The sequence below is a fragment of the Trichogramma pretiosum genome, unplaced genomic scaffold (assembly GCF_000599845.2).
Source record: "Trichogramma pretiosum strain Unisexual culture from Peru unplaced genomic scaffold, Tpre_2.0 scaffold154, whole genome shotgun sequence".
Taxonomy (NCBI): domain Eukaryota; kingdom Metazoa; phylum Arthropoda; class Insecta; order Hymenoptera; family Trichogrammatidae; genus Trichogramma; species Trichogramma pretiosum.
In genome coordinates, this window is record NW_019641635.1 from 79,389 (window position 1) to 96,118 (window position 16,730).

Here is a 16,730-nt window from a genome sequence, read left to right on the forward strand (position 1 = left end):
TGAAATAAGAACAAATTTGTTTGCAAATTAAAAACTAGTCCACATTGTTTAAGAAAATCGCTCAATTTCCACCTGTATTTGCCTGGAATTTCAGTTGGATTATATCGGCGAAAATCTCACGTTGGCTGGCAGCGATTTTCAGGATGTTTCCTGATATCGCATTTATAGTAGGGTTGAAAAAATAGAATTACTATTGCAATATGTTAAGAAAACAACGTTTTATTGTATGAAATTATAATTCTACAAGATATTCAGTCGATATTAAATTACAGTACTGTTTTTGATAAACAGTAGGCTCCCGCAAAGTTTTTCGTTTTACTTTTAAACATCAATAGGTGAGACGACGTGATATTCGAGCAAAAAGAACTAGAGTGATTTCTGAAAATTTGATTCATTTGTTTTGAAATTACTGGACGTAACTTCGCTGGCGAGACGGAACGACCTCCAGTTATATGGAACCTGGAATTACATGGCAATGAAAAATCATGAAATATTGCATATTTTTTATTTTTTTCTAAAATATTTTGAACTTATATATCTCAGAAAAGTCTATCTTTTTATAAATTAAATTAATGTTTAAACCTGGTTCGTCATTTTTAATCAAGAAATCGGTATTTCTACGCTCACGATCGTCAAATTATTTCGTACCGATTTTATTAATAATCAAAGAAAATTGTTTTTTATAAAGAAAAGCCTAATTAAACTAAAATAAATATGCCAATGACATTTGTTTCTCAATAAATTGTTCGTTAAAATCACCTGAATCAAGTTTCTTAGTTAACATTACTTATTGAAGTGAAAGTTTTTAAATATACATCAATCCAATCATGAAAAACCAATAAGGCACATTTGAATCAGTTTTCTAAACTATAACTGTTATCTTTATATATATTATGGTTAGAAAATTAGATAGTTTTTAATAAAATAAAGTACGAAATAATTTCTATTTGTCAGTAATTTGCAACTAGAAATTTTATTCTCTGTTCCTAAGTTAATATTATCATGATGACATGCTAGACAGTAAGATGAGTGTTTTACTTAGTAATAGTGAACAATTGATATACCTTATTTGTTTTTTGGGCTTTGAAGCCAAATTATTTTCAAAAATATCTTGTTTATGAGTTCCATTTTTAGATTTTTGCAATGTTTTATACTTTATTTTTCTATGAACTATTGCTGGTGTATTTCTTTGATAACATTTATCAACTGTTCTTTCTTCAAGCATCAAATAAGGCAGAATAGAGTCTCCAAAGTGTTCAGATATAACTGAATGATTTAAAATTATTTTTCCAGATTTAATAAAAGCACATAGCGCCAACTGAAAAAAATATCATTAGTAAATTTATAAATTTTTGACAATTGTTTTGTAATGTATACTCACAGCAATTTTATGCCATAAAATTGTTCCAGGTTTACCGTGCATTAATACATTCTCTAATGATAAAGAATGATCTACATTTTCTTTAAAAAATATTAGTGGGTCAACTCCCGCAATTAGTTCAAAAGCTATTAATTTTTTTTTCTTTTCATATTTATCATTTTTAATGATGCTTTTTAATTTAGGGATGAATTTATTAGCTACAAGGGGCCATTTGAGCATAAGATTCAAAGAGCAATGTTTAAAAATACTTTCTAAATTTGAATTTATAAAACCTTGCCCAAGCAGTAATTCCAATAATAATTCTGTCAATTTGTCTACCTAAAATTAAAATAAAGTTCAGTTCAGTTCAAGATATTGAAGATTAATAAAATTATCTTACAGAATGAAGGTACGAGGAAAAAACTGATTCTTTGTTGTGTGTTATGGCTATGATAAGTTGACAAGTCCGAAGAGATACTCTTGTGTATTGTGCATTATTAGATATAACTAAAAACCTAGCAATGGACATTAAATAATCCACCACTCCTTCTCCTCCTAGATATGCATTTGAAGAGCAGTCATGAAGAAGCACCTATAATTTAATGATTTAATTAAACATTTCAACAAGCTTTCAAATATAAAATATAATCAAGCACACAACCTTGAAACTTTTTTTGGAACCATTTAATAAAATTATTAAAGCTCTTTTAGCATAACAGCTCCGGGTGACTATTGACTTACAATCAACTATTTCAAGTTCTAAAATTTAAGTACATTTGTAATTGTAACAGTTGTAACAGTTTAAATTAATTAAAAAATGAATTACGAGACAAACCTTGTATGACTGGATTAGAAGTTTGAGAGACAGAGAAAGGCTGTTTTAAATGTGAATGAAGATCCATAATATTTTCATTGGGAATAAAAAGGTCCAGTTCCGATAGGAACTTTGGAATTTGGCTTGATGACCCTAGTACTGGATCTGTATCGCATAAATGTGTTATCACAGCATTGAGATCAAAAGATGTTAAGAATCTCTTATTGCTGTGCTTCATTCGCATCACACATTTCTAAAGCAAAAGAATAATAAATCAAATATTAAACTTTTGAAGGTATATTATCAATGGCATACAATTCAAATTATTGCAGATATGTAACAAACTTACATATAAGACTTCACGCAAATGGTAAGAAACATCTTGTGCAAGTTGTTTCGTAAGAGTATCGGGTAATTGTTGCAAACCCAACTCCTCTCCAATTGATGAAACCCATTCTTTACTTAATACTGCATAGTTTTTTGAAGTGTTATTAATCATGCTTCTCATTTTCTACACTGATAACACTATTAATTAAAAAAGTTCAATCCAATTTCACTAGCTAATGCATGTCATAAATTTTGAATTGATTTTGGATACTAAATTTAATTATAGCATTATTCACCAAATTTCATCAGTTAAAACTTTATTTTTAAAAATATGTGTTTAAAAGTCGTGATAATAAAACTAATAATACACGGATTTTAAAAATAAGCATTGACTTATAGAGCTAATCTTAACAATCTATGTTGACTCGGGAATCGACTGCCGACAGGCGACAACATTGATTTGACAAGTGCGGCTTTTTGTGAAGCGGGTCCGCGTATAAACGCGCTACACTACACAAGTTCTTACAGACAGCAGAGGTAAGTTTGTTATGTGCTGGTCACGCGAGTACGTAACAAAATAAGATCGAATCCGTCCGGACTGTCGAAAATGCCAATTTTTAATCAATAAAAAAAAGGACAATCGATTCAGAAAAGCGAATTTAAAAAAAAAGAAAAACAAAAATTTCAGAGCTCCTTTTGAAAGTGGATGAGCTTGACTTTGTGACCGGATCAAAACACAAGCGTCTGTCACCATTTCCGAATTCTAACGACCCATTGTAATTGTAAATGAACCTTTAATTATATACCACGTTCCTTATATTCTGCGCAGATCTGGCATGTGTCGCGTTAGAGACTAGTGTACTGTTAGCGTTCATAGAGTAATGCTGAACGCCATAATTTTGAAGTCACATTGTCGCATTAAGAATAACTCATTTTGAAAGAAGTGTTTGATTTCGGATATTTTTCAACAATGTCCGATCCGAGTAGCAACGGCAGAGGTCCAGTTCCGCCGAGATGGCTGCACTGCCCTCGAAAATCCATGAATTTAATACACAACAAATTTGTTGCTTTCAAAACACCGTTATCCTCGGATTTCGACGATCAGGTACCAGACGAATGTCGCTTCACAGTTGATATGTTGATTAACAGTTTACGAAGCTCTAGGATAAAATTAGGTTTATGGATAGATCTAACGAACACCAGTAGATTTTATGACAGACAAGAAGTGGAAGCGCACGACATAAAATATTTGAAGCTGCAGTGTAAAGGACACGGTGAAACACCATCCAGAGAGCAAACGATGGCTTTCATTCAAGTGTGTAGAAATTTTATAGCGCAGCATCCTTTGGATAGCATAGGGGTTCATTGCACTCATGGGTTCAATCGGACTGGATTTCTTATTGTTAGTTATCTCACTGAAACAGACGAATGCAGTGTAGATGCATCTTTGAGTGAATTTGCTACAGCTAGACCTCCTGGGATTTACAAGAAAGATTATATTGATGAATTATTTGCTAGATATGATGATATTGACGATGCGATTGAACCTCCACAACTTCCTGCTTGGTGCTTAGAATACGATGACACAGATCAAGATGAAGACTCAGGCGAGCCACAACGAAAGAAGTTTAAGAAAGAGACATTTAATAAAAATCCTATATTCATGGCTGGTGTTCCTGGGGTAAAACCTATCCTGGATGTTCAAGTAGCAACAGGAATATGCAGACGAGTTCAACAAATTTGTCATTGGGATAGTACTGGTTTTCCAGGGTCTCAACCAGTATCTATGGATGTACAAAATATTGAGTTCCTACATTCTAAGCCTTACAGAGTTTCATGGAAAGCTGATGGGACTAGGTATATGATGTTTATTCAAAGTGGTGGACAAGTTTATTTCATTGATCGAGACAATAGTGTTTTTCAAGTCAGTGGATTAACATTCAGAAACATTCATGATAGTAATAAATTATTGAAAGATACTTTATTGGATGGTGTAAGTAAATTTGAAATAATAATGAACTATTGACTATTTCATATAACTGTTGATGGTTATCTTATTTTTCAGGAAATGGTTATAGACAAAGATAAAAACAGAGAATATCCTAGATATTTGGCATATGATGTTATCATGTATGATGGCAAAGACGTTAGTAAATTGTATTTTTATCCCGACCGATATAGCATTATAGAAAAACAAATCATAGCAGGAAGACATGAAGCCATGAAGACGGGTAAAATAATTAAAGAGAGAGAACCCTTTTCCGTTAGATTAAAACAATTCTGGGATATAACACAAGCATCTAGTTTACTTGGTGAAAAATTTACAAAGCAACTAGGTCATGAACCAGATGGTTTAATTTTTCAACCTAGTAAAGAGCCTTACACAGGAGGACCATGCTCAGACATTTTGAAATGGAAGCCAGCTTCTCTAAATTCAGTGGATTTCAGATTAAAAATAGTTACTGAAACTGGAGAGGGAATATTAAAAAAGAAAATTGGTGAATTGTATGTAGGACAATTGGATCGTCCATTTTGTACAATGAAATACACAAAGCAATTAAAAGATTTAAACAACAAAATAATTGAGTGCAAACGAGAAAATGACCAGTGGATATTTATGAGAGAGAGAACAGACAAATCTTTTCCAAACTCATATAAAACAGCAAAAGCTGTGTATGCTTCTATTATGGATCCAGTGACAAAAGAAAAGCTTCTTGCTTACATAGAAAATCACAGATTTTCTAACGATGATACAGACCTTATGCCACCTCCAAAAAATAAGCATAGATAACTAACGAACAATTTATAATAAGTTCAATTATTATATTCTGTTACTGTAATGAAACATTTTCATTAAGATTAACTGACAAATGCATACTAAGTTTTGGTTGTAATTGGTATGTTTTGTAAATATTTTTTTGCTTTCTTGTACATTATTGATATAATGATCTAGTAAACAGCAGTTTTGTGTTTTATAATTGTATTGAAGTGTTTTAATTCAATAATAGTCTTGTGCCATATCATACATATATGAGCTCCATACCTATGTCAGCGCTGTGTAATTCAGTTCATAATTGTCAATAGAAAATTTATAATTTGCATTTATGTAAAATTTAAATTATAGTCTTGTTACGCAATTGCGACTTCAAAACATCTTTAAAAAATATAGAAAAAATACTATCAAGACAATGGATAAGATGGTAACAATGTTATCTAGCCGTTGCGATTGTTTTAGATCCAATTTTCATACAATATTTACAGCGCAACTCTTAGATACTGAAAATTTTTTAGAATATTTCTTGTATGTGGCATGAATGCAGTAAGAGAATGTATTCAATGATACATGATAATTTCATTTCCTGTCTAATTGCCAAAAACTGAAGGTTAAATGAAACTAGATGACGCTTAGTTTTTACGAAACTCTTTGAAATGACCGTTCATTCTCTCAGTGACCCCAGTCTTTTTCAAAACAATGTCAGAAATGATTTCTAGATTTTTCTTTTTTGAGTATTCTACCCGAATGTGTTAATCATTGAAGCGTTTGGGAAGATTCTTTTCTATAAAATTAATTTAAATCATGCGCCGTCATTCGGGTATATCTAATTTAATTTTCTACTTTACCTACATTACCTACCTTTCTATATTTTTTACTCTATTATCGATAATTTTTAACTTATTTATAATTTATTATAAATATAATCAAACTGAAGTTGATCGAACAAGCTACCAGAAAATATCAACGACTCAAACTTTTAAATATAATAATGCAAAAAAATACGTGTTGCATAAAATTGTCACCGTAGTGTGACCAGAACTTAATCCGCTAACCCCCTGACCAGTGACCACCATAACTAGTTTGGAAACCCCAGTAAGTGCAGTACGTCCAATGTATAATAGAAATGTATAAGATTTTTACTACAAATTAACAAATAACAATAACATATATGATCACCACGTGCTTGCACATGGCAATCTTCATTTTATCTAAATAATTATTTTTTCACAGCCTACACTGTTTAGTGGTGTCTCATTTGATGTAGTATATATTTACTATTTAGATAAATTAAGCTGTCATCGTCAGATGTAAATTATGATTAAACAAATGAGATTAATTGAAGAATCACAAATAAACAACGAGATGACGTGTAACCTTAAACCTCCAAATCATTATCATTAATTGCACTTTTTTATTAACGATTACCCAATTACAAAATCTCAATAATACAAGTGATACAGATGTATATCTTTTCACTTATATCAAACCACTATTTTCATCGCGCGCTTTATTATGTTATTAATTATTATAAACAGATTAATATTATTCAAATTCACTTTAAAGAATTGAACGTCGTATCGGATCATCATGCGATGCTCAAACGTACGCTTGAGAGACAGTATCAAGTTAATGAATTTATTATTGCTACAGTTATTAAACTAAACAAATAAAAGCAGGTGTTTCACGGGTGCCTCAAAGCATTATAAATAGCAGGCCTCAACTAACGAATTTCGTTCAGTTGCCTGCGTTCATTCAAGCGAGACACATCTGGTGTTAGTACATTACAATTCTGACTTCTTATCTTATATTGTAACTCGTGGCGTGTAGATTGGAAATTGAGCGTTCTCGCAGGTGACTCTAAAATTTGTAGAACTAGTGATATTCAATCGAAGTACAACGCAGTGGCTGCAGAAAGTGAATTTGGCACAGGCATTATGGGCTTACATTGAATTAGTAAATTAATTTTACTCTGATACTTTTTCATAAAAATTATTATTTAATCATTTATTTTACTTAAGATGTGAGTACCGCTAAAAACGTAGGTTATTACGAGTCAATGATTATAGTTATTCATTTTTTAACGAGGCTGGTCCCGATTGAACTTTATTTATAGTTTATAAATAATCATGCGCATTCAGCACTTTTCTCCTACGGTACTACTTTAGGAAGTATAAAAATAAAATGACCTTGTTCTCTTATTTCCTTATTTTTTTAAACTTCTTTTATTATTTTGATTTGTTTATTATGATCGTACAATTACGTTTTTTATGCTCCTGGGGATAGACAATTTTGTCTAATACAGAGGGATCATTCCACCATTGATTACTATATGTCAATATGGTTGCATTATTCAAACGTTCCCTGGAAAATCCATTTAAACATTATCGTTCTTAAAAGATCATTGATATCTCAGGTTCCTTTTGTTACGACTCGTCGTGAATGTCACGTCCCTAATACAGGGTTGAACGTACCCTTCTTGTTTTTGTTTTAATTTAATTACTTTAAATTTAACCCCGATGCGGCTGAATAGGAAATGAATTAGATGGACAAAGTTACTGTTGTGTATATCGCATGCTCTATCACGTCCGTCGTTCCTAATTTTTCACCTTTCAAATGGAACACGTCATCAAATTCTTTTATTAACTCAATTATCTCTTTATGGCATTTATCCGTTTTTTTGCTAATATCTAGGGCTTCCAAAACCTTATCTACACGGGATTCGCTTTTGTATACATGTTTCGGCACATTCTCAAAGTTTTCATCAATATTCAAAATTCTTTCATAACAATGGTCAATTTCTTCTATATTCCCTATATAACTCTTACATGATTCGTCGCACGGGTTTATATTTTCAAAGATCTCTTCCTCACTGCAATCGCCGTTAACGTTTTCTATTATTTTCTCTCTGTTATCTATTTCTTCTTCGTACATTTTGGCTACCTCTTTATTTTTCAAATTCTCTATAACATCTGCCTTATTTCCCTTGCAGATACTCGGAGACGCTCCCTTGGCGTTTACTTCCGCTATTTTGCTACAATCTTCAATTTGTTCACACAGAACCTTCGTAGGTGCCATTACTTCCAATGAAGTCTTAGAATCACGTTATTTTATATCTTCAAAAGTTTTATCTGACTGTCTCTCACTTACGAGCGCTTGTATTACTTCACTTTTCTCCTGTACCCGTATAGTCGCACCATTCTGCCACGGAGTGGTGTTGTGTGACTGCATGAGAGGGCACGACACAAATGAGTGCAGGCGACAAAATGCACAAAATCAGCAAAACGTGCCCAAGCAAAACGCAGACAGTTCAAGTGGGCAAAGTTCTAATCAAAATAATACTGGAAGCCAAGGTAAAAACAGTAATAATTATTATAATAATGGAAACCGCGGCAACCAGCGCTCATACAACAATAACAATAATTACAACAGAGGTAATAAAAATTATAGTATCGGGAAATCGAACTACAAGAAAAATCACCAGCAGAAAAGCGGAGACGGGGCGAATAATCCACCCGTAGGGAATAACCCGAGCCCCAACAACACGCAAACAAACGCCCCAGCGAACAACAGTACTTTAAACTAATAGAGTGTCCGGACCCGTCCTCAAGGACTGGACACGAAATGGAAAAACTAGAGTACAAGATAGCGCATATAAGGTGCTTCACGTCGGGTAGAAAACCACCCTCAATCGAGTGGAATAACGACGCGTTCATAAAGAGTAAAAATAATTTCTTTGTCGACTCAGGAGCCGAAATCTCAATTATCAAAGAAAGTTCAATCAATCTTCTATTCGCGGAACAAATAGATACGGGACTACTCTACCAAATAAATGGAATTACCGATGGAGTATGTCATACAAAAGGCAGTATAAAAGCCCATATTAGAGGCCTGCCAGTCACACTACATATAGTACCCAGTTCAGTGCCGCTCCAGGCAGACGGACTACTCGGCTGGGATACAATTTCATTATATAAAGGTAAAGTTGACGCAGAGATAAATGCTCTGACTTTGAACGGCGAAACTCTCCCGTTCTTAGAGGAAGAAGTCATCGAATTACCGCCGCGAATGAGAAAAATTATAAGAGCTCGAGCATTAAACGACGAGCTGGTTGGTTGGGCACCCATTATGAATTTACACAATGATGTACTTTTCGGAAACTTTGTTGCACAAAATAGGAGCGGATGGATATACGCTGAATGCATTAACACAAGCAATAAAACAGTCTCCATCCCCACTCCATTTGTTCATTTGATACCTTGCGAACAAGCAATTTACGCAGAGGCGCAAGTCGGTGAGGACGACAGTGCACTCTGCGCTCAAAAAATTTTTACTCTAAGAATTGATAACGCTGCGGCCCCTGCCGAACAAAATCAAGACCTTGAACGTATCAATAAAATTTTTAAACTTATGGATACTGATGGTTGCGACGAAGCCGAAAAAGAGGCAGTACGCGACCTCGTCGCATATAAACCTCATGTCTTCGGCCTAGAAGGAGAGCCCCTGCCTATTTCCAATGTCATCACATGCAGTATTGAAACAACCACCGAAAAGCCGATCGTACCAAAATACTATAGATATCCGCCGAAATTGAAAGCAAAAATGAATGAAGAACTTGAAAAATTGCTTAAAGGCGATATCATAGTACACTCCAAGACGCCCTGGGTAAGTCCACTATGGATTGTACCCAAGAAGACTGTAGATGCAAAAGGTAACAAGAAATGGCGTCTTGTGACCGACTTTAGACAACTGAACGAGGTAACAGTCGGATACTGCCATCCCTTACCCTTAGCAGTGGACATCCTCGAACGCCTGGCAACTGCGAATTATATAAGCTGCGTTGATCTCAGAAGCGGATTCTACCAGATAGCAATGGATCCTGACTCAGCTCATAAGACAGGATTCGCAGGCCCTAATGGAACTTACGAATATAAACGGATGCCCATGGGGATTAAATCGGCACCATCAATATTCACCCGTGCCATGAGCCTTGCACTGGCCGGCCTGCAAGGATCAGAGCTAGAAATCTACCTAGACGACATCATGGTCTACGGTGAGACTCTCGAGGAGCACAACAAGCGCTTCAAACGCATGCTGGATCGGCTTGAAACCGCCAACATGTCCATCGAACCAGCAAAGTGCCAGATGCTTAAAAGTGAAGCCAAGGTACTCGGGCATATCGTCGGTAAAGGAGTAATCCGCACAGACCCAGCGAAGATCGATGCGATAAAAAACTACCCCGTACCGACAAATGCCAGAAGAGTTAAACAGCTACTCGGTTTGACAAGTTACTATCGCAAATTCATTAAGGGATACGCGCAAATAGCTCGCCCACTTCAAAATCTTTTGAAGAAATCAGTAAAATTCAAATGGCTAGACGAACACACACAAGCATTTAAGACATTAATCGATAAATTATGCGAATATCCAGTACTACGCGCACCCGATCTTGAAAAGCCTTTTATTTTGACCACAGACGCGAGCGATTTTGCAATAGGAGCCATACTTGGCCAAGGCGAGATAGGATCGGATTACGTATGCGCCTATGCGTCCCGTTGCTTAAAGAGCGCCGAACTCCGATATCCAACGTATGACAAGGAGCTGCTAGCCGTAGTGTTTGGCAAGGAACAATTCTACTATTACTTATGGGGGCGCAAGTTCACTGTGGTAACGGACCACCAACCCCTGGTCCATTTTCACAAGACGAAAAAACCAGACTTGCGCTTCAACAGGTTGAAAGCTGAACTTCGAGGCTATGATTTCAATATAGTATATCGAAGGGGTCTGGTGAATAGTAATGTAGATGCGTTGAGCAGAAATCCCGTTGTACAAGACGGCGATAATATTGCTGAGCTAGGCAGAGCCCAGTTATACGAGCTCGCGGACGAACAGGAGCAAAAAAATAACACGCTATCCGGCGAAAAAGACCACGCGCCAGCCCGCGTCTTAAAGACGAGGGCGAAACGAGTCCCCAATGATAATAAAATCTTAATCAAAGAAAAATTCGAAGACAAGGACGGAGATAGCGGTAGTGACACGCTACGCACGCCGATAAATAAAATAAGGCGGAGGGATGCAGAAGCGACTAGATCAGAGGAAATAAAGCGCAAAAGGACAAAAGACACATCACCCTGCTCCATATGCTCGAGCTCGGATGACGACATGGGAGAAAAGCCACCTGTGCGCCAAGCCAAGCTCAGAGCAAAAGACAAGATATTCAAAATTATTCAAGATGGTAAACGGACTCAGAGGAAACCAGAACAAATTACACATGAAAAAACAGCTGAAGTAAGCAATATAATACCATCACATTCGCACGAGCCGGAGGCAAGCACTAGCGCGCAACATAATGAACAAGAAAAACTAGCAGAAGAATCAGCTGACGCGCGCTTAGCAACACCAACAAAAACGCATACCTCCGAACCAACCAGGGCAGCAATCGAAGAAATTGATCTATGCGAAGCACAGTCACTTGAGTGGGATGCTTACCTCAATGACCGTCCCCAATTAATAGAGACGGCAGACTCCATAAATGACGGCTTTACACGCCGCTCGCTAGGCAAAATCGCTCGAGATCTCAGCACAAAATTGCTTGTAGATATTAAAGAAGGTGAAAAAGATGGAAAGCACGGGCTGCGTATCGATATTTGGGAAATCGAACCAGACAAACAACTAGCTGTTGATAACAACAGTCCGGTACCGTTCGATACGGTGAGAGGCGATACGAACTCAGAACATCCACCGCTCGAAAAAGATTTTCATAACATTTTTAACGAATATAATCAGGCAAACGACTCGCCAAGCTCCATACACAATGACCAATCAGTCGCGGAACATGTAAATAATGACTCGGATAATATTTCACCTCTTTTACACACGCCATATACGGAACATGATACGAACAAAAGCCAGACCCCCACGCGATAAGCCAACTTGGACAATCGGCCCAAACACCGCCTATAATGGGCTATCAATTTTGAGAGACCACCCTTTCAAATATAACGATAACTTGGTACTCGCGATAACTACGACGCCCTACTTGGAGTCTGAAATAATAGATGCCTTACTAGAGAGAAATTATATCTCACATACGAATTTTATCAATACTAAACTCTGTATTGGCGACATCTTGGTAATTGATAACACATTTAATAAAATATTTTGCATGGCAGTCAAAAACGATGTCAAAGACAAAACCATGCGTAAAGATTTAGCCAGATGCATTCATAAATTGAAAACCAAAGTAATAGAGGAAAATATATCTCATATAGGAATCGTGAAAGATCTTACATTTTTGAACATTCACGAATGGCAATACGTAGCTGAAAAGTTCGATGAAATTTTTAAAGATACCCAGATCAACGCAACTATCAAGCGGCTTGCAAACGACTTCTACTGGCGTAACATGAGACCAGACGTAGACGCCTATGTGAAGAGATGCACGACTTGTCAAACTAATAAACTCGTACGCGTAAAAACTAAATTGCCATTACATATTTCCGACACACCTGCAAAACCGTTTGACAAAATTTCACTCGATTTTTACAGGCCCCTTAAACACCAGGGAAGTAAAAACCATTACGTGCTAACTATCCAAGATTGGCTCAGCAAATTCATTATCTTAACACCTTGCAAACGAGCCACAGCACACGAAGTGGCAAAAGCCCTCATAGAGAAGGTGATCTGTTACTTCGGGCCACCCGTTGCAATCATCACTGACAACGGAACACACTTCCAAAATAACCTTCTAAGCGAATTAGCTAAACTATTTGACATCAAGAAATATAGAAGCTGTGTATACCGCCCCAAACCTGCGGCGGTATCGAACGTATGCACCACACGCTCACAGAGTTCCTCAAAAAGTACACCAACGAGAACCTCCACTGGGACCAATGCCTCGCACTGGCCCAGCACGCATATAATACAACTGTGCACGAGGCTACAGGATACTCACCAATCGAGATAATTACAGGATTTAAGGCTAGAACGCCAACAAGTTTTCCCTCCACCGATAACTCCTACGCATACGACACATACTTGGATAGCACAGTAAGCGAATTAACTCGCATACAAACACTCGCAGCCATGAATCTATTACAAGCAAAATATAGATCAAAATTCTATTATGACCGAAGCCTAAACATATATCACTTCCGCGTAGGCGAATCAGTCTTTCTGCTTAAGGAGCCCCAAATCGGCAAATTTCATATTGACTATGTTGGACCATATGAAATAATTGATATTAATTACGAGACAAAAAATGTTACGCTGCTACGAGACGGCGTTGAGAAGCACGTGCATATTGATAAAATAAAAAGAGCTTACACGCAAGACCAAGATGAACAGGAGCTCAAAGCTATTGCAGAATGATGCATACAAAAGAAAAATTGAGAGGAAAAATTATAATTTGGGAAAATAATTAGGGAATTATAAATTTATTACAGCAGTCCCTCCTTATACGCGGATTTTTTATACGCGGGTTTCGGACTTACGCGGTTTGCTGTTTGAGACATTCCTCCCTTATACGCGCTTTTTGTCCTCTGTATACGCGGATCTAAGTCGAATTCGGAGCAAACTCTCAATGCAAGTTGGTCTAAATTATTGCCGGAGTTAGTTTTTGGTTCAGATTCTAGAAATTATGAACAGACTCTTGAGTCGGTAATTGGTTTAACGCGCGAAGTAGGAGGTCCGGGTTTTGAAGATGTTCAAGAATCTGAAATTTTAGAAATTGTTTTGCCGAGTGAAGAATTTTTAACTGCTGAAGAAACTGAAGATATTTTGCAAAGACCTACAGAAGAAAAAACGGAGGATAAACGTGAAATAGAAAGCTTGGAAAAGCATTTTCATACTTTTACAGTAAAGAAAATCATTAATGTTCTTGAAGAATTGATGACTCAAGCTGTAGCTGAAGACCCCGTATTAACTCGTAGCATGCACTTTAAACATATATGTTCTACAGCAGCTCAAATCTACGAAGATTTATACAAAGATTATCAAAGAAAAATCAAGCAATCGCGTATAACTGACTTTTTTTCACAATAAAGTATTAAATATACGTTAATTTCTTCTAATTGTATATAACTTTTGGCATAATGGCATTAGAATTTTTTTTTTTAGTTAGACTGAGATTAATCCTTTTTTTTTTAAAATTTTTTTTTGGAACCTTAGTCGAGACTAATTGAAAATAAAAAAAAAAGATTTACCGCATCTCTGATGCGAGTGGTAAAGACTAATAATAATATACAGGTAACCGAAAATGATATTTACGAACTACTAAAAATAGCCAAAATCGTAATATTGTACAAAGAACCAATACTAATCTATTACATTGTCACCCCCTTGACAAGCCGCTCGCGATATAATCTCATAAAATTTACAGCCATCCCATTTAACATTAAAACCAATAACTCAAATAATGATTTTGCATATATCTGGCCACAATCACAATTCGCACTAGTAGGGGATGACTTAACTTCATACATAACAATTACAGAAACAAAACTAGCCAAATGCAAGAAACTACGGGACTATCATGTCTGTACACACACAGGCCCAGTGCAAATAATACGCGAAACATCCCCGTGTGAGGTGAGACTCTTTGCAGGTGAAAAAAAGGACATAGAAACATTTTGCGATATACGCCTGGCCCTATTAGATACATTCTGGATACAAATGCACAAACAGAACAAATGGCTATTTAGCGCGCCAAAAGCAGAAAGCGTCTTCATACAATGCGAACACTATAGCACCGCAACAACCATATCAGACGTTGGCACACTAAGCCTAAAACAAGGATGCACAGCGCATACAAGCAACACACTACTTGTTCGCTCGTGTATGTTCGTTTTGTATTTGAATGTAAAACTTCGTCAATCGCGCACTCTCAGCGGTAAGATCGCGTATGTGCCGTTGGCAACATCTTGGCTCGTGCTAAGGTACAGTTGGAAAAAGATACGCGCTCAGAGCAGGCGATAATTTATCGATCCTATGGCATCGATTGTCACATTAAGATTTCGTTATTTTTTTGTATATATCTAAGTTTTTCAAATATTAAATTGTTAGTATTTTTATTATTAAAAAACCGAGTGCAACATCATTTATCGATTCGACGGCATAACACCTAGAGGAGAGTAACGGGCAAAGCAAGTATCCTATATACCCCGCTCCCCGTTCCTTCACGGATTTTCATGGTAGCAGAGCGTAGTGATAATTATTTAAGCAACTGAAACTAGAAGGATGGCTACTCAAGCGGTGCAGGAGCAAATGGTAAATTCTCAGCTAGTGATCAATTTCCGACAGACCATGCTGAAAACTCCCAAAGACCGACGAAATGGCAGTTGGTTGAAAACAAATCTTGCGCAGTTGGAAGAGATGTGGAAGGACTTTTTACAGGAGCATAAAAAGCTTATGCGCGATCAGAGTCTCCAAGAGTCGGAATATTTCAAGACGGATGTATTTTCAGAGACGAATACAGCGTACACCGTCTACAAGACGGAGATATTGGACGCAATCTACCCCGGGCGAAATGTGTCATCGCTCCAAGCCGACGAGCAATACGCGCAAATTAGCATGGAGATGCCAGCGTATCGAAATCCGTTACCACCCATAAACCTTCCACAGTTCTCGGGGCAGCAACTCGAGTGGGAAACTTTCAAGGATATGTTTACAGCGTTGGTTCATGATGTGCCCAGTATCCCGCCAATTTTAAAGCTACAATATCTGTTACGTTCGTTGACGGGTGACGCAGCAAATCGGTTGAAAAACGTCCAGATCACCGCAGAGAACTACGCAAACTCCTGGCAAGCACTACAAGATCGGTATGATAATAAAAAAGCTCTACTGTTTTCTCACATGTCGCATATCATCGCGTGCCCTGCCATGCAAAAACGGTCATTGGAAGAGATACGTGGACTACTGGACGTAGTGCGCGAGTCTAAAAACGCGATGGATAACTTACGTATACAGCCAGAGCAAATGAATGAGTTATGGCTTATACACCACGTCGTAANGAAGCTTGTTTAAATTCACGTCCGTTGTGTCGTATCAGTACACAACCCGAGGATTTAGTCGCACTTACTCCGGCACATTTTTTGACTGGTACTGACTATTTGTCCATCCCCGAAAAGTATGACGTGTCGGACAAGCAAAGCTATCGGGATCGATGGCAGTTATTGAGCCACATGCGAGATGCATTTTGGAATCGTTGGAGGAAGGAAGTTATGCATCAACTTCAATTACGCAATAAATGGTTTCACCCACAAGAAAATCTCGAAAAGGGAGATTTGGTGATTATCAAGGACGACCTTTCACCTCCTGCCAGATGGCCAATCGGAATAATCATGAATTCAAGCCCTGGTGCTGATGGTCGAGTGCGAGTGGTAACCGTTCGTACCGCCACTTCTACATTTGTGAGACCGGTCGTCAAGCTCATCAAGCTTCCAGTGGACGCTAGAGCG

At 37.0% G+C, this 16,730-nt stretch overlaps 2 protein-coding genes across 2 annotated transcripts; one reads left to right on the forward strand and one right to left on the reverse strand.

The window, feature by feature from the left end:
• Positions 1–201: 201 nt before the first annotated feature.
• Positions 202–3,023, reverse strand: LOC106649381. Its single transcript, XM_014366752.2, has 7 exons — positions 2,524–3,023; positions 2,196–2,427; positions 2,022–2,119; positions 1,761–1,952; positions 1,382–1,699; positions 1,065–1,318; positions 202–459 (listed from the first exon to the last, which is right to left on the reverse strand). Exons 1-7 carry the CDS (start codon positions 2,680–2,682, stop codon positions 267–269), a joined length of 1,446 nt encoding a protein of 481 aa, XP_014222238.1. The 5' UTR covers positions 2,683–3,023; the 3' UTR covers positions 202–266.
• A 315-nt stretch (positions 3,024–3,338) lies between these two features.
• Positions 3,339–5,526, forward strand: LOC106649390 (mRNA-capping enzyme). The gene is made up of 2 exons (XM_014366765.2): positions 3,339–4,494; positions 4,567–5,526. Exons 1-2 carry the CDS (start codon positions 3,472–3,474, stop codon positions 5,290–5,292), a joined length of 1,749 nt encoding a protein of 582 aa, XP_014222251.1. The 5' UTR covers positions 3,339–3,471; the 3' UTR covers positions 5,293–5,526.
• The last annotated feature ends 11,204 nt before the right edge of the window (positions 5,527–16,730 follow it).